At 43.9% G+C, this 18765-nt stretch overlaps 1 protein-coding gene across 3 annotated transcripts in view; it reads left to right on the forward strand.

The window, feature by feature from the left end:
* Positions 1-18765, forward strand: part of TMEM108 (transmembrane protein 108) — a 162184-nt gene that overhangs the window by 126309 nt on the left and 17110 nt on the right. The window contains exon 1 of one of the 3 annotated variants that reach the window (XM_054273986.1): positions 18452-18643. The exons of the other annotated variants lie outside the window; for them this stretch is intronic. Within the exon in view, the coding sequence (XP_054129961.1) occupies positions 18631-18643 (13 nt within the window). The 5' untranslated portion in view covers positions 18452-18630. Of the gene's footprint in view, positions 1-18451; positions 18644-18765 lie in introns of those variants that run through there. 3 annotated transcript variants of the gene reach the window in all.

Consider the following 18765-nt stretch of genomic DNA (forward strand, 5'->3'; position numbering starts at 1 on the left):
AAATCCTCAATAAAAAGATCTCTAGTTGGAAGGCAAGGCCAGACATCCAGTTAATGTTTTGTCTTATTGCACCTCATTTTTGCTGTAGAAAGTTGTGAAGGTTAGGCTTGCCCCCATGGGTTTGTGTGATGATTTCAGTGGGTTTCCAAGAGAAAGGGTGAGCAGTGCCCCCACACAGTGCTGCAGATGTTGCTGTGGGTGCATGGACAGGGCCAGATGTGCAGCACTTTGCTGATCAGGCCCTGAGAACCCCACAGCTTCCAGGGCACTCACTGCCTGACATTTTGGTACAATCTGAGCCTTGCAGCGTGTGCCCAGAGCACTGTGTTGATGTCACTGTGCTGGATGTGGGCCAAGCATCCAAAGGGCAGTGAGTTGGTTAACATGATTATCACGTTGCACCATAGTCTCTCCATATGACAGAGCTTTCCATTCCTGTTCATGACTCTGCCACATTTTTCTCTAAGGGCAAATGTGACTTAAGCAAAGTGGCAGAAGGGAAGGAGGCCAGTCAGCATTCATCAGGGAAAAGAGGCGTCTGTGATGTAAAACGGTAATATTTGGGATTATAAACATCAGGAACAACTCCCACCACTGCTGGATACATTCTGTTTGGTCTGATAAATCTTAAAGAACTGGGAGCCCCCAATAAGAAACAGGAGTGCTGGAAAAATAATAACCCAGTGAGGACAGAAGTCCCTACTCCCCCAAAAAGTCTGGGGGTGGCAGGGACTTCTGTGTCCAATCCAACAAAAAAGAAGGGGGAGCTGACATGTCTCAGAAGAGGTGGTGCCTCTTCTCTGAGGGATGAGAGTTGCAACAGCTGGAGATTGTGCAGCTGGCTGCAGGCAGTGTTTAACAGCTGGTTTAACATCCAACCCCACCAAAGGGCAGAGCTGTCCTCACATTGTGAGAGTTATTTGGCTTCCCAGCATGATTTTATGCTCATGCCAAGGATTAGAGCAGTGCAAAGCTTCTGCCATTCTCTGGCAACAGACTAGGGCACAGGAGCTTGTACAAAATGAGAGCCAAGCTAAAGGTTTTGGCTAAAGCCATTTTAGATTGGTGGAAATCCTCCCTCTGATGGCAGCGGCCCCAGGATCGGACCTTCAATCTTTGCAGCTTGCCTTGAAAAAACGTGAATCTTTCTTAATGTGGGTTTATTTCATCCTAAGAATTTGCCAGCATTCCCAGCCCTGAACCCAACTCTGGAGTCTCCAGCTGCACCTGCTCCTTCTGGGTTTGTGCAGGCTGAATTTGGTGGAATTGCTTTGAGCTCCTTGGGACAAGGGCTTTCAGTTGCTATGTGTTGATAGGGGGCTTAGGCCCATGGAAACTTGCTTCTGGCTGCTTTTTCCAATTTCTTGGGCACAACTTGGCCTCATCAGCAAGCAGAACATGGGCAGGCAGAGCATAGGGAAGGAAGAAGACCGTGATGCACCCATCCAATTTTTCTTTATGGCAAGGGTGACATGAACCAGAGATCCTTTGCTATTGAAGTTGGTATTTTAATGGAGAATGTAGAAATATTGTTCATGCAAGGCATTGTTCATGCCATACATTTCCCACCATCACTCTGAAACAGAACACAGATTGATATGATCAGTATTTGACCAGCAAAGCTCTAATATCACCAGATGTACCAGAAGAACTTTCAGCTTAGTGGCAGAATCTTTTCTTAATGTATCTATACAATACTTCAAAATATTTGCAATGGATTTATTTCCAGTTGAGTCTAAATCCTCCAGCAAACTCCAAATTTATTACCTCTGTTATGTGCAAAATACCTTCTTTATACCTCATATCAGCTTCCTTTCAAACCAGATGGTACTTAGAGTTTATGGCATACTACATTATAGTCACTTACCATCATACAAATTGTGTTCTTCCATGGCTCTAAATGTTAAAGGACACCTTTTTGCCCTATTTGAAAGGAGGGGGAGAGCTGAAAACACATGTATTAGCAAAATTGCTGTCATTTATTTCATCACATCAAGGCTGAAATAACCAATCCATTATAAGGGAGGTAATACATCATACATTATCTGCTGCTTGCTCTTGCAAGCCACTGGCTCAGCACATACAGACTTATGGATTTGGTACATGGAAAACTGTAATGAATGGGCAGTTGTGATGAGCAAAATTAATGCTAATATTTACTACTCTACAGAATTGCGACATATCAACAGCTTCCCCCTCCCTTCCTGTTTGCCTCCCTCTGCACATGCAGGAAGATGTTCCAGCTATTTAATTTCCATCTCAGCTATCATGCAGTAGCAAGGATGTCAGCAGGGGCTCCAACCCTTTAGAGGACAGAAATGGAGCAGAGGCCTCAGAGAGGATGGTTTGCCATGCCACCATCACCTCCTCTTTGGCTGCCATTGTGCCTGTGTGTGAAAAGAAGCTCCAGAAAGATGCTGCCTGAAAACTTCTCTCTCCACAAAATAGTTCAATCAAAATGTTTTGGATCAGCTGAAAGATGTCTGGCTATGCAAAGCAACAGTGAAGTTCGGCATCAAATGTTTTGAACTACTGTAACAACACATACCTTATTGTTATGTGTACATATTATACTTCCTATTTTTATATCTAGAAAGAAATTTAAAAGTATATGTTATAGATAGATAGATAGATAAATAGATAGATAGAAAAGGAAGATAGATATAGAAGATAGATAAGGAAGATAGATAGATAGATCGATAGATAGATAGACAGACAAATAGATCTGTTATTATATTTTTTCAAAGCCACCTGGTTGCAACACCCCATAATAAGACCCTGTATTTAAGCCCCTGCTCTATTGATGGTGGGGTCAGAGTGAGGCATAATCAGGCTGTATCAGCTGTGTCCTGCCCCACTTTGAGTGGGAAGAGGACACCATGGGGACACAGCAGGCTCTGTCCTTGCCTCCCAGGAGCTGTGGCCACCCCTTCTGCAGCTTTGTAAAAAGCTTTGGCACCTCCTGGAAAGGCAGGGATGTGCAGGGCAACATGACTGATATCAAGACCTGGGTGACTTTCCATGTGTTCCCTGATGTTTTTTGCATGCAGCCTTGAGGTTCCTTTTGAAGTAAATCAGAAACATCCACATGTCCAAGCCTGGCTCTTCACAGCCACCTGTCTATCGATGCAACAGGGCGTGCTTGAGGCTTGGTGCTTACAGTTTCTGGACTCATTAACTTCATGTTCAGGAAGTGGATCCATGAAATTCATTAACCCTGGATGATGCATTAGTACTCCCTATGGTGCAGACATCAGCCCTGTACACTTATTTTTGCAGTATGGACAGCAAGAGGACACTCCATTATTAGTTCTGGCCAGAACACAGCTATTCCACATGCACATCCCAGGCAGCTGAGCCTGTGCTAAATTACCTGCCCTTTAGAAAGGCAGGGAGAAACACTGGCTTGCCTGACCACCAATGTAACTTGTTTCACATGCAGTACAACAAAATCGTTGCTACAATTGCAGTGTACCATTATTTTCAGTGTCTGAAATGTTTTTCTCATAAAATTTTTACTGTTTTCCTCACTGCTGAGTTGCAGTTGATTTATAACTACCACTATCTTATTATTTTTAAATAAGAATGCTGTATTCTCCCTGAAAGGCTGAGTGGCAAATCTCCTATTAATTTGTCTCTCCACCTTTCAGCATTCCCATGTCACCCACTTTAGCGAAATGGGAGTTGTGTGATGCACCTTGGGGAGCAAATCCCCATAAACATGCAAACACTGTAACCTATTTCCTTCTAAAGAGGAACAGCTGCACTATTACACTTGTTTTCTAAAACAACCAGAAGATAATGGGTCCAGATTTGCCCTCAGCTCTGCTTCTGTAAGCCCTGGGATTTCAGTGCACTGCAGGTGCCTCATGGATGGGCAGATCTTTGTGTCTTGTTTTGCCCTGGTCGTTGTCAGAGCACCAGGGTGAGATTGAATATGACAGGAGGCCTGGTGGCACAGGTGGACTGTGCAGGCTTTTTGTCTTAGAAGCATGAAGCAAAAATGGCAGAGCAAGTAGCTGGGTGCTCAAGAAACAGATGTCTTTTGCCCACAGCACTTGCCCTTCATCACCATAAAAAATGTATTCCAGCATCTAGTGACCCTTTCTTCTGGTGATCAAGATATGGGCATTTGTATCTCAGTATTTCTGTATTTGCCAGGAGAGCTTGTGAAGTAGCAAAACAAGTCATTCATGGCTCACTAGAGCAGTGAGTGGTTGCAGCTTTTGACAGCGTGACAACTGAGTAATAAGATGTTTTCACATGGTGGCCCCGCGTGATGTCCTCAGCGTCTCCATGCTGTACTAGAAATTCCCTGTCCCAGGGAATGACATGTGAAACAGGGCAGCTACATGGTGTTTCATAACCACTGCCTTTGGCTAAGGATGTGCAGTTAGGCTAGTCAGAATGTTTTCAAGTGCAAATAATTTTTAGCTAAAAAGGGACTAGAGGTAAACCAGCTGCTGCCTTTTTTTTTTTTTTTTTTGTATTTGTCTGTGTATCTCACATGCAAGAAAACAAGTTGGTTTGTAAGCACCCAATTCAAGTTCCTCCTTGAACCCTCCAATATGAGCATTTGAGCATTTGGAGCTGTGGGGTTTATTCCAGTGGCTCAGACTTCAAAAAATCTCATTTGATCCTATCAAAACTGCAGAAGGCAAACAAGTGTTTTTTGGAGAATGACTGGATGATTACAATGTCCCTGGGATGCCTCACATGCAGCAGGCTCCCCATCCTCATCTGTGTCTCTATGTGAAAGGCATAAATACATCAGCTTATGCTAAAACCCCCGGGCAGGCTTTGTGAGCGTGGTTCTGTCTGTGGTCTGGGCTTCAAGGTTCAGCTTGAAAGATGGGGTTGCCAAAGCAGGCAGTGAGCAAGGATCTGGGGAAGTCTTACACACGTTCCCGATAGTCATCGTGGCAGGAGTCCTGTCTGTGAGACATAAGGAACAGATTAAAATTTCCCTAAACAGCCTATGATTATCGATGCTAAGAGCAAAAATGTGTCTTCTGGGAAAGAAGAAAGCCACAGTCCCACTCAGGACCATGTGGGCTCTTCCAAAGCTAATTTATGATGGAGGTGTGGGAATTGTAAATTACTTCTGTGGAAACAAAACCACTGTTACTGCATCCTATTGGTTTCTTTTTCCAGGCTCTTCCCCAGTTTTCACTTGTTCCTAGTTTTCTCAAGAAAGTTCCTTGAGGGGGTAGCAATGTCCCTCTCAGGCTTGGCTCAGTCTAAAGGTGAATATTTTGAGAACTCTCAGCAAAAGCAGGCTGGCTGTTTTTATGATATGTGAGCGTGAAGAGAAACCAGCTATTCCTATTTGTTCCAGTTGCGCCTTCTCTGACCTCATAACTCAAGAAGAGCTGATGCTAGGAAATTTGAACCCAGCTTGTTTTATAGACCTCGGTGATGAAGGAGAAAACAGTTCATGTCTAAAGAAAATCAATTCAATATTTCTAGAGTTGGGAGCAATTAGAATTGAAGGCCAAATTTTGCTTTGAAGTACTGCAGCACAGCCCTCCTGAATGCCAGTCCGAGGGCAGAGCTCATCCTGGCACGGTTTGTACATATTGATGAAGAATTTAATTTTTCCTAGAATGTTAAGCAGTGGTTGAAGGGAGGAATGTCAGATTTATTCTGCATGAAACACTCAGTTCCAGCTCTGATGCCAAACTCTGGGCCAAAGTATAAATAATGTTCATTTAGCAAGAAGTAAATATCTCAGCTATGTCGATGGGAGGTCTGTGCAATGATCAGAAAGAGGATTTTGCCAGATACAAGCAATTAGTTTTTTCAGATAACATTATTTATCCTGAACACAGTTCTTACATCCAGTATTGCTTGGTAAGAAAATATGCCATCTTCCATTCTTACTTTATTCTGTTCCCTTTTTCCTTCCTCCGTCTTTCTCCCTAATCCCTGTCCTGGGGTATCTCCTTTGTTCTTCCTTCTTCCTTTCCTTCCTTAGAGCAATTCTCTAAGGCTGCTGTCTGCAGAGGTTTCCCTAATGTCTTACCCATTCCAGGGAGCAGTAAAGAGTTAATGCTGGAATTTAAGTGTCGTTTTGGGGCTTTGACTAGACACATTGGTGGCATATCAAGTAGAGAGAGACAAACTTTCCATTTTTACAAACCCAGAACACAGGTATGGATAACATTTCATCAAAATATTGAGGGATTGATCACATAAATCCACTGAGTAAGTTTGAATCAGCCTTTGACTTGGGTTTTCATCATTTCATAATTTTGTTGCTTCTGTCAGGCTGAGCACTTGTGTGAAATTCCACATTATATTCCACCAGATCTGCCCCCTTCATCTTCAAATAAGCTTCTTGACCTAAGAAAAAACACTATAGACTGCAAATCGTTAAAGGGAGCAGACATACTAAAACCCCTTAAACCCAGAATGTATTTACAGAAAGTGAATTTTTCCAGCTCCTGCCTTTATTGAATCGTCACCTGCTGTGTCAGGCAAACTGCAAATGAGCGACTGTTATGAAATCAAGTCTTCCTACTCCTAAACCATTGAAAGACACCTCCACAAGTGACCCAGCCATCCTCTGACATCTCATGACAAAAATCTCTGCTTAGTGTGACAGAGGTGTCCCTGCAGGTCCAGCTGAGGTCAATTTGTCAGCTAGGGCTCTGTTCCACCCAGTTCAAAAGGATTCTACCTCTTGTGGTTTGGAGGCAGAGCACTCCATTCTCACACCTCAGCTGAGCATCAGCTGTCATGACATATATTTGGGGATAAGCAAAGGTTGTGCCTTCACTTTGCATTAGGAGGCATCCTTTCAAATTGATTTTATATTCATAGGCTGCATGCCATGTGTAGATGGTTGAAGATTTTGCCATATGTAGAGATAATGCCTCCAAATGAGTAATTTTGCTCAGGGACTGTAATAGAGACTCACAAGGAGACTCAAATGCCTGCATATTTACTCCTCTCTTATTGGAGATGATGCTGTGGGGACATTTCAGACCCACCTCAGAATGCACCATCTGATTCATAGTACTGCCTTCCTTGGGCAGCCTTTGTCAGTAGCTTTCTCTAACTTCCAACAAATGAAAGACTTTGATGTGTATACTGGAAAAGGAGGCAAGACCTAAACCACAGTAGATTGCATTTTTTCCTGATTTGATTTTTGATAAAAACATGACCAAAATATAAAAATTAAATATAAATGTGTGTGTTAACTATAACACTGGTATGCCCAGGCTTCTTCCCTCACAACTGCTGCTATAACATACCTGTGCCTGTGGGTGCACAGGAGGGGCAGAGAGAATCTTCAGCATAATCGTACACACATCACAAAAAGACATGTAAATAAAAACATCCCACAAGGTGCCTGCTAGGAATGGATTTGCATGGCTGCCACCAGCAGCTCCGAGTCTCTGCAGGGTGAGTTTGATCATATTCATGCCTGTGAACAAATGAATGAATGAATGAACGAATGGGTGAGTAATTTTTATTTAAACAGAGATTACAATTGGTTATTTTGTCCTACCATCTAAAAATATTATTCCCTTTCTGCCGTCTGCTTGTGTCCTCCCTTTCCTTTCTTCCCCCTTGCAGTCAGCTCATTTGTTTGAGGCTAGTGGCAGCACTGGCTCAGGAGGGAGGTGTAGGGAGAAGCATGCACTGACACGATCCTGTCACTGGACTGTGCCACCAAGATAAGAGTAGAGCTCTGGAGGGGTCAGTCTGCACTGCTGGCTCTCAGGGTGGTAATGACAGAGTGCTCTTGGCCCTGCAGCTGTCCAGACACAGAGCCAGCCCCTGGATGGCTCCAGCTTGGCAGAGCTCTTTGGGTTTCAGTAGGGCCAGATGTCTCACACGAGCTCAGAGTCAGGTCTGCTGATTACAGAGCCTGCAAGGCTGTTGATATTTGTGTGTTGCCTGGGCCAGGAACTGAAAATGAAGGCTTAGGTGGGACCTGCTCATCCCACAGGTCCTGCTACTGGGAAAGCCAAATTAACTACTTCCATCCATCCATCCATCCATCCATCCATCCATCCATCCATCCATCCATCCATGTGGCTGGAGAGCTCTGTTCCACCAGCTCTTTACCTCCACCTCTTGTGAATAATTAACACCCTCAAGAGTTAGATAGCCTTCATGGAATCACACAAGAGAAGTTTTAGCCCACTTTAGGGAAAGATCTGAATCTTCATTAAAACTTAAAGGATTTTAAAGAATAATTTGCGCTGCAACCTGCTGGTTTCATCCCTGCTAAGCTTTCCCCATGACTTTGTCCCATATGGGCTGCAAGGGAGCAAGCAGGAAAGCCCTGATGCAATGTGCAACTGGCACCAGAGCTTGTGATGCCCTCCCTTTCTCATCAGACAGTTGTTTGGGAGCCACGAAGGGAGCAAGATTTAAAATGTTTCCCTTTCAAGCAGCAGTGAAGCACAGCAGCTCTCTGCAAAGTGACTCAGCCTGCCCTTGGGCACATCTCTTTTGCTGCCATTCCAGAAACGATGCAGCAGAGCTCTCCAGCTGCCTCCTCTCCCCATCCTCCCCATCCCTGTGCTACACTCACATCAAGGTCCATCTCAGGCAGCAAGATAGAGCTGTTCAGATAATTCAGTGCTACACAGAGAGTCCTCTTATATCAGAAGGGTTTTGTTGAGGGAGGCTGTGCTCCTCCTGTACCTCCAGAGGTGCTGTATAGGTGACTGGCCAGTAACGAATCAGCTAAAATCTCCTGCTCAGACAAAAGCTTGGTGTAAAATATTTTGCTTTCCAGTAACACCATATAAAAAAATATCTCTTTTGTTTTCAGGAATAATTTTTAAACCAGCCTGTAAGAATTGTTGTCATATTCTCCTTTTAATCATGCTCTGCCAAGAGCAGCTGCACCTGAGGTAAAAGGGTGTTTGTGTCCAGCTGCTCCCAAGACCCCAGTGAGTGAGCAGAGACAGCACTGCCTCTGTTTCAGTTCAGGGCTGGGCCTTGCATGGCTCCCTCTGCTCCTCTCTTCTAGAAACATCACCTCTGGACTGACTCCAAACCTGAAGTGTTTTAGCCCTGTTAAATAATTATTGTGACAGTTATATGTCTCCTGAAACCACAGGCTTATTAGGGAACCATAATTTTGGTCTGTGCCTTAGGTACATTCTTCCCTTTTCCCCTCCTTTCAGTCCTTTCTAAACTATTCCACATACATTTTTAATATGTGCCAAAGATTTCACATAGGAAAAAAGGGAAAGTTTGGAAACAGCACTGGGTAAGTTAGGTAATATGATGTCATTTCAGGGAATAAGTCTGGATATTTTTTTCCTCCTGCATGGTATGTGCCACGTAGCTTGGAAGATCAGTTATTGCCTTGGACACGTGCATGGTAGCTTGATGATTTTTCAAGGGATGTGCTGAAAAATTGGAGTTAGCCGAGCCTGAATCCAGTGCAAAGAGTTACACAGCCTTTGAGCTTCAATTAGTAACTAACCCCAAAGATGAATCTGACTGTGGAAATTAAAAATATGTCAGAAAAAAGCCTGTAAAGCACCCAAGGCGCTGCTGATAAATATGGAACATTTGTGTCTTACAAAATGTATTTTTTCATAATTACCAGTATATGGATTTGTACTGTTCAAAGCCCAAACAGTGAATGTTCTGTGATGGATGCACAATAAAACAGGACTAATTGGAAGCATTAATTTAGGCAGAGGCAGGAGCTGACATGGAGCTCTGAGTAGGAGATGCTTTCTATTACCATAGCAAGTACAAAGTGGTTGCCTGCAATTTGCAAGTTCAAATCACACCACCTTCACAAACAAATCATTGCAAACTGTTGCTGTGTCATTTTTTTTCCTCTTTCTGTTTTATTACACGTCTGATAAATATCTTGGACCCAAGGTCATCTTCAGGAAATAGTTGTAATGCAGTAGCAATGTTGCTGTAGGTGCTGCTGTTTTTCTGGCAATGCAATTGACAGTGAAGGAGCATGCAGGAGCAGCTCCCAGCAGGGACACTTCTGAATAAAAAAACACTAAAGAAGCACAGAGGAATGGGAGAGTAATGAAGAGCTGTATTCTGTACATTTCCCCCAAAGCCTCTTCTTTAGACCTGTAAGAGCAGAGGTACATATCAATTTTGCTGCTCCCCCTGCTTTATTTCTCACCTCACTCCCAATTCAGTAAAGTGTGACCATGTGTGACACTTCTGCCACGGGGCTGATGCCACCAGCATGAGATGGAAGCAGCTCTCACTTCAGTGCCTTTCACAAGAAGTCAGATTCTGATTGCAGGAAGATAAAACCTTAGGCAGGTTTCTGATTATCTTAGGGATTTCAGCCACTGACCCTGGCTCATGCCAGATCACTTGTTTTCAGCCACTATATACAAGTTACTGTTTGTGAGTAACCTTGGGCTGAGCAGCTGTTTTACACATCTTATTTAAATCTTTTATTTGACTGAAGCATTGATTTCCAGCAAACAAGGTAAAGGGGGAAATTGAGCACCCAAGCACCCAACCAAGGTTGTGCTAAGCTATCACGATGGCTTCAGATGGTCCACCCAGCACCCAGTTTTGAAGAGAACAAAAGATGAGCCTTTCCACTCCTTTGACTACTTCTTGCAATTCTTAATTGCCCTTAATCTTCGCATTATTTCTTACTCCTAATTTGGTCACTGGTCTTCATATCCCAGCTGTATTTTACTTCTTCAGGTCCATTTACTGTTTCCTCTGTTCTCCTCTGAGAGTCATTTGTATGTTGAATAATCTTCCTAATTGCACAGGAGCTGTCCTGGATTTACACTGCTGCAGCAGAAGCCACCATCAGTCCCAGGGGACTGTTCCTGACACTGCTCTCTATGGTCCTGGAATTGGTACCTCAAGCAAGCCTTCTGTTATTTATATTTCCATCCAGTCCTTTGAACCCATACTGCACAGGGCTGAAACTCTGCGCTTAAAATTATGTCCTTTGCATAATGCTTCTTGATATTCCTTCCTCTTGGTGCCCTGACCTTGGCTCAGGCTATTGCCAGTGCATTCTCTTAGCCACAGTAGTTAATGCTAATGCAAGGACTAATGCTCCCCTGCAGCTTTGAAGCTGATGTGCCACACTTAGTGCTCTGTCTCCAAACAGAATTGCATCCTGATACTGCACTTTACTGTGGGAGTGATTTTGCTGTTCGGGTACAATGACAGCTGAGAATGCTTCAAAAGAGAGAGAGGGGAAAAATGTAATAAGGCAAAATTGTGACAAGACACTTTTGTCAGTATTATCGTTGCATTTTATGGGAATGTAACATCTGACTGCCACACAGCTCTTCCAGCATCTGTCTGGTGAGGACTCAGAGTGATGTTTAATTGTAGTTCATTCAAAGTGCTTGAACAGAAAGTTCTTTGTTTGTCAACAGCTCCACTGCGCCCTAGTTTCAAGATTATATTTTGCATATTAATAAATTAAGTCCAGACCAAGGAAAGCCTGGAAAAGAGCAGTGTAGGCAGTAAAAACATGTTATTATCTATTTTAGAGATGAATTTGTCTTTCCAAACACACCTCTGGGTATGTTTGCACTTGCACTGTTTCTAAGGAAACAACTCACAGCTGTGTTGGAAGTTTGTTGCCAATGCACCAGCAAATCTCAAGCCTTCTCTGAGGTCCAAGCAGTCACACATATTAAGGGCAGTGCAGTGAAGCCAGGTGCTAACACTGGGGTAGGCACTGACACTACCAGAAATCAAATGTCCCTGTTCCTTGGCTGGCATTTTTGCATTCCCACCAGAAAAATAAATCAATGGCCTTCAAGAGCAGAGAGCTGGGTCACGGGGCAGAGGCACATCTCCCTGCAAAGCACTGGGACAAGCACCTCAGCACTTGGCTCCTGCAGTGCTATCCCAGTGTGGGACACCCATGGACTGTAAAGGCAGAGGTGTCTGAGCACTTGGTGCTCTCGGTACCAGCCAAGGTTGCTGCACAGCTCTGCACAGCCACCCTGCTCTTGGAGGGGAGGTGGGGCAGGGGACACACAGGCAAACAGCCGCCCTCTGTTTTGCCTTCTGATGCCAGCTCGCATCTGCAGTAGCTGAAAAATAAGCACTGTGCTTAGGAACTATGTTATAGCCTGACTGAAATGAAATGAGGCTCCCAGGGAAGTTTCTGGAGGGGGAAGGAGAGAGATAAGATGTCCACGTCATATCACCAACAACATAACTGGTATTAGCTAAACAGAAGTCAAGGATGAATGAGCATTGGGGCTGAGCTAACTTTCACATCAAGAGAAGATCCCTGAAGGGCTGTGTGCTGACGGGGCAACATGGAAAAGCTGGTACACTTAATCTCTTCACAAGGGCTGCTCTGTGAATAATCAGAAGTTGTTAGGGTTGTCAGTCCAATTTCCTTCCAAAATAAAATTAAGTGTGGAGGTGATGACACATCAGAAATGGGTAAATTCTTTCCTGAATATAAATAGAGGCAGGTTTAACCAGAAAGGAGAGACAAATAAAATATCTTACCTGTAAAGTACTGTGTGAATAAGGCTATAGTAGGGGGCCTGCACATTATTATTGCTGTAATTCCAAGCAGTTACTCTGTGTTGATGGTGTCAGGTGCCAGCCCATCATGTGTAAGGCAGGGTGACTTAATCCACTATGAACACTTAAATCATTGAAGGTAAATGATGCTTCAGATATGCAATATATTCCTGTGGAAGGACAAGACCAACACATGTTCAAAATTGCATTCCAAAGTAGCACACATGTAGTTGGTAGTGGATCTATTTCTTTTTAATGCAAATGGAGATGTAAAAAGAGGCCATCCACCCAGAGAAGTGAAACATTTTACTTTGTTGTGTAACTGCATTCATGCTGAATTGCAAATACAAATTGCAAAGTGAATGAACTGCAGAGTTGATAGAGCAGATTTTTATAAAGTGAGATCCTCTTCCTAACTTCACATGTATTTCCATTTACATTACTCATCCCCTGACTAATCAAATACTTTGTGTCATTGTGTCATCTCACCCTTCTGTTCCTTGTGTATGATATTGAGTATCTCCACCTCTTGAATCAAATTCAGAAGCAATAACACTGAGTGAAATACAAGCAGTAGAGTCCTGCTCTCATTAGCAGAAATTATATCCAGCTCCTGCTGTGACCTTACTTATAACTACAAATGATTTACTACACCAGCTTGAACCATCATTCCTTCCAGACCAATACCCAGCTCCAAAGCATGGCATAAAATCCATATCTCAATACCTGTGCAATCTTGCAGTTCATCTAATGGAGCAAAAACCCCATTCTTCATCTCTGCAGCCAGCAGCTGATATTCTCAAGAAGATGTGAAGTTCCGCCCGAAATGAACGGGTGACGAATGATTTTTGGGTGCAAAAATAACCAACAAAGGCACAGGGGTTTTGCAGTAACAAATCAACAAGGTGCAATTTTATTGATTATAACCACAGCTAAATATGCATTAGGTTAAGGGATCCGGGGAAGAGAAGGGTAAGACAAGGAAAAACAGGGAGGAAAGAAGGTCAGGGAATGGGGTATAGCTACCAAAACGTGAGGTCTTCGGGGTCCCGCCGCCGAAACTCGCTGGTACACGTCTTGGGGAGTACTCAAAGGACAGTCGGACCGAACCCCAATATATATACTGTTCTTGGTTGGGGGAAGGGTAGCTGAAATTAGGTTTCTATGGAGGGGAGAAGTCCATTGTTTTCATGGCCGAATGCTCACAGGTACGTTGGGTTTTTCTCCCTCCCTGAGTTGGGAGGGAGTACAGTCCCAGTCTTGCCAGGGGGGTGCCATGGGGGTGCCATGGGGGTGTCAATAGGGTGCCAGAGGGGTTCTTGGGTCCTTGATGAGGGGATTCGCATCTCTGTAGGTCCGTCACGGTGGTTGAAGACAGGCAAGAGGGGTCTTCTCATGGAGCGGGGGGGAGCCACCCCAGAGCTCAGTCCAGCCAGATCAGGAGTTTGGAAGAAAGTCCAGTTCAATTGTCCAGAAAAGGGCAGCATGCCCCCCTAGAGTACAGCATGGCGTGTTCTTCAAACATCACTTGTGAACACACTAGATAAGCAGGAGACTTTCTTTCCCAACCGGCTCAGCAGCTTTAACCCTTCGGTAGTCTTTTCTCATGACAATTGTGAGGCAAAAAATGAAAGATTTTCGGATGGACTTCTACAGAAGGGAATTTGATCTTCCCCTTTTATCTTTGTATGTCCTAATGCAACATGCATCTCTGACACTCTGGAGTTCCAGGCATGCACCTCTGGTGTTTTGCTGTGCAGGGGCTTTGCTGACCCCTCCAGCCACAAGCAGAGCTCCTTGGAGAGTAGCTCACAGAGCACCCCTGTGGCTCAGTGTGGAGGGACCATGATGAACATCTAGATTATTCTGAAATCAGCTGTAGCTGAAGCCAGGTTCAATTCAAGACTGCAAAGAAGTAATACAAATTTTTGTCCCAGAAGCCAAAGGAAAGCTGTCTCTAGTCTGTAGGAAGGACATGTAGAAATGAAAAGTAAGAGCTCATTTCTTTCCCTAGCAACCTTACATCCACTCCAGAGGCCTTGCTAGCCTGCATAATCCAGCAGATAATAAAATCAGATAATAAAAACAGCACATTACAGCCTTTCTGGCTGATTTATGTGCAACCTTACATCCTTGTGCTGTTCTCACAGGAGAAAATCTGGACATGGAAACGTTCACTCCCTATTATATGCCAAGTCCATCTTGGGAGTAATTTCCATTTACATCTGACCTTTTGTATCCCCAAACCAGTCCCCAGTCCCCCATACCAGAAATGCTGACTCCCTTGATCCTGACCTGGTTTGCTTTTCACTTGCCCAGACGATAACCTGGGACTATAAATAATTTGCCCAATCCTCCCCTGTCCCCTGCCCATTTACTCACTCTGAGGCAGTGTCCCTTTTCCTTCAACTGAAAATGGTCAAAAAATCAGAATAAAGCTTTCCTGCAGGTAAATACAGTAATTACTTTCTAATTGTGTCTTACCTGCTCGTATAACAAATCAGTGCAAGCTCCTCATTACCAGCTCTCATTGGAGATCAAGCACAAGGAAAACCAGGCACTTGGAAGTAATAATGTGTTTGAAGGGGGGCATAAGTAATAAATCATCCAAATTACTTTCAGTGAGCAGACGAAATGACAGAAATACCTTCAGGGTTTATAGGAGGTAGTCAGCCTGTGCATTACTACAGCCTTCCTCCTGGCTGCAATATCAGGGTTTCTGTACCTGCAGCTGGAGAATTTAAGCACAGCTTTTGCAGGCAGAGGAGAAGAAGGTCTGCACTGTGAAAGCAGAGGAACCACAAGTGGGGAGCTCTGCTCTGCCTCACCAGTTGCCATACAGTGTGTTACAATATTTGAAATCAGGAGTGAGTAGGAAAGATAAACATAGGGTGGATGGAGGATAGATAGACAGGGTCTGTTCCTTTAAATGTTTCCTTAGAAAAGACAAGTTGAAATGACTGTGCTGTAATGAAAGAGTAACTTGAGTCCAGAAAAATCATCCTTGATTGATAGATAAGTCAGTGTAAGTTACTTAGAGCTGGAGGTTTAGTCCTGAAGAAATTAGGTTTGGAAAAGATGTATCATCCGGTGCTGGAATCAAATGCCTTGAACTTGGTTGCCTCCAACAGCAAGTGGAAGGATTTTGAAAGGAGTGCAGCAGGCACAAGAGCTGTGTGATTTTGGGAAAAGGTTTATGCATGAAGAAGTGGCTCCTACTTCCTCATGCTACCCACCACTTTCCAGTTCAGCAGGCACCAGACATCTTGCCTTGCAGGGACCAGGAGCAGCTGATCTGTAGTGTGCTGTTTCTTTGAGAGGCAGCAGCTCCAGTTTCAGCTGAATTAGTGTTTGCCCACTTACCCTCTAATATGTGAAAGAAAAATGCTTCCTAATGCATCACCATGGAAAAGCTGTCAGGTCCTATTCTAGACCACTCTTTATGCCAATGTTGTGTTGCTCTCTAGAGCTTGTTGTTCACTTGGTGTTCTGTAAAAGCTGGTTCTGAATGTCCAAAGCAGTGGGCTTTCATCTCATGGAAAGTATCTACAGAGGCTTCATTTCACCTTTTCAAACATCACTTCTATTTATCCCTTTATGGTTTGCTTTATGATGATGCAGTCTAAATAGGCAGAAGGATATGAGGTGGGATTCCTCTCACCTAGTTTTCATCACCTGAAGGATGGACATCAAGTTAAAACTCATCATCCTCAATGTGACCTCTTTTTCTAATGCAGGAGAGGTGCCTCTCTGAGGTACTAGCCAGCCTCTGGATGAATTGCCTGCCAGAGTCACCTTCGGCCAAGCACATAAGTTTTACATATGTGAAGTTACTCACTGTTTGGGGAGCTTTTAGAAATCTTTTTAGGATGGCTTTGAATCCTCCTTTCCCCTTTCTTATCAGTGCTTGGGAAATGGACACCCTGGCTTGAGTTAGCATCAGTGACACCAACTACCTCTCTTTGGCCAGGTCCTATTTTAAGCTGTTCATCAGGGGCCACAGCTATTTGTGTCATTGTCAAAACTCTTCAAAAGGTCTGGTGACATTGATGGTAGGTCTCTTAGAAGCCAAAGGTTCTGCAGTAACATAAATAGGATCAGCAGCACTAAGTGCAGGTGAAAGAAAAGCCAGCTGCACATCCTTTCTGTCTCCCTTGGCAACAGCATCCTGCCAACAAAAACTGCTGCCAAGTCAAGGCTGGGGAGGAAGGGATGTGCATTTGCAAAGCTGGGGCTGGACAAGCTTTGTGTGAGGGGGGAGCTGTCAGACCAAGGAATGCCCGTGTGCTTTTAAAAATATTTTTGGCTTGTTCCATGTGCAGGGAATGCACAGAGCCTCTGTCCTTATGAAGAGTTTTCATCTGAAATTTTAAACTACAGTTCCTGCAGTTTTGGACTGTATGTTTCCATCCATGACAGCAGTCAGGGAAGAAATCTGTGGTGAATTACTACTTACAGATGTGGCAAATCCCCCAGTAAAGGTTAAAGTACGTGGCATGGTTCTCTTGTTATGCCAGCTGCAGCTTTGTGCTAAATCATTGTTTCAGCAGCAAGCTCTTAATCAGCCACGAGTTCTAGAAACTGCTAAACAAGCTGATATTTTTAAGGACCTTTTCTTTTTTATAATGCACTAAATATCTTTATTTAGAAAAACCTTCAGACTGGAAACAGTAAGGGCGAAAAGTGAACTGCAAAAGGCAGGGAGAAAGGGAGCATCATCACAAAAACACAGAAATGCAAAACCTAAGATTATTATTTGTACTCTTTTTTTCCACATAATTCATGAAATTATCAGACCTGTGAAGACAGAGTTTGTGTAACTGTGGGTGAAATATGCTTGTGATATATGCACCTGCCTACTCTCCTGATAGGGACTTTTGTCCCCAGAAATCAGCACTGGCATCGCTGTCAGAGTCCCCATAGCTGTGAGTGCTGCCACATCTCAAATCTACTGTCACAACATCACTTCTTACAGATTTGGCCACAGCATCAAGAATGAAGTCTGGTGGCAACATACTTATTTCCAAGGCCTGGAAAAAAATTAGGATGTTCTCACCTGGTATGGTAAGAGAGAAGAAAGAACTGGCTTTTCTCTTTAGAAAAGTATTAGGGATTTGTTTTGTGAGGAGCCCATGTAACAAACTGCTTGGGCTCTTGCAGCACCCTTGGGTGCAACAGGAACTCTGAGTCAAAAGCCCTCAAGAAGCCCCCAACTTGTTGCTCTCTTAACATTTTCCTGTGCCTTTTGAGGGATTGGTATTTTGCTGCCCAGGACACTTTTTGTGCTCTTCAGGCAGCATGTTTTTCCAGACAGCCAGCTGTGCCAAAGAGACAGAGAGAAACTAAAAAAAAAAAAAAATAAAATAGAAGAAATGGAAGAAGGGAGGCAGGATTATGACTTCAGTAATCACAGGATCTGTGAAATTCTTTATGGTTATGAGAATTGCCCATTCACCACTGAGGAGTGAAGAAATAAAATACAGAGTGAGCATTTTGATGCCAGGGAAGGAGAAGGAGAGAGGGTGATCACTATTTCATTCCCTGTATTTTCCTCTGACAGGAATATTAATATCATTAGAGATAATTGAATAAGTGGAAAGTCTGGTGGAGGTGCAGAAGCAGGAGACAGATCTGTACAATCTATCCACACACAAAAAGCTAAGCACTGCTCTGGAGGGAGGGCACTCTGCCTTGGAATAGGGACTGAACAGCCTCACAAGGGCATGCAGCTGGGCTGCTTGTTGCTGTTTTGTTCCCAGAAAACAAGAACTGCCAGCAATCCTCTGGCATCTGAATAGGCTCGTGTCAGACAAACTGTATCTGGAGTTGATGGGAAACCAAGCTGGAATACCAAGCAGCCCTTGGATGTGCTGGCAGAGAGGGGATGGCTCAGTGAGTGATCTTGCCTTGCAGTTGCGGAGGTGCTCCATAAAGGAGTGAGCCCTCTCGCTGCACAGCCTGCAAGACACGCCTGCCTGGGCTGTCCCTGTCCTCATTCCTTCAAACCACTTCCAACAATAACAGCAACTCCTGCGTGCAGCTGCCTCATTAGAGAGATGTATTTTTCCTTTTTCCACTGAGAGATGAAGCTTCCAAATCCTTGTGATGTGAGCAGGTGAGGATGTCTGCTGACAAGTCCAAATGATATTTTCAGGTAAGTGCTTACCTTGAACGAGCAACTAGAGTCAGGCTCTTTCTTTTTATTACCCCCCTCTCAGTAATTACTGTTGCCCTCATTGTCAGTAAGCCTTTTCACAAGCTTGAACAGCTCCAATA

The sequence above is a fragment of the Melozone crissalis genome, unplaced genomic scaffold, assembly GCF_028551555.1.
Source record: "Melozone crissalis strain CALT ecotype California unplaced genomic scaffold, PUWL_Pcris_2 ptg000016l_1, whole genome shotgun sequence".
Taxonomy (NCBI): Eukaryota; Metazoa; Chordata; class Aves; order Passeriformes; family Passerellidae; genus Melozone; species Melozone crissalis.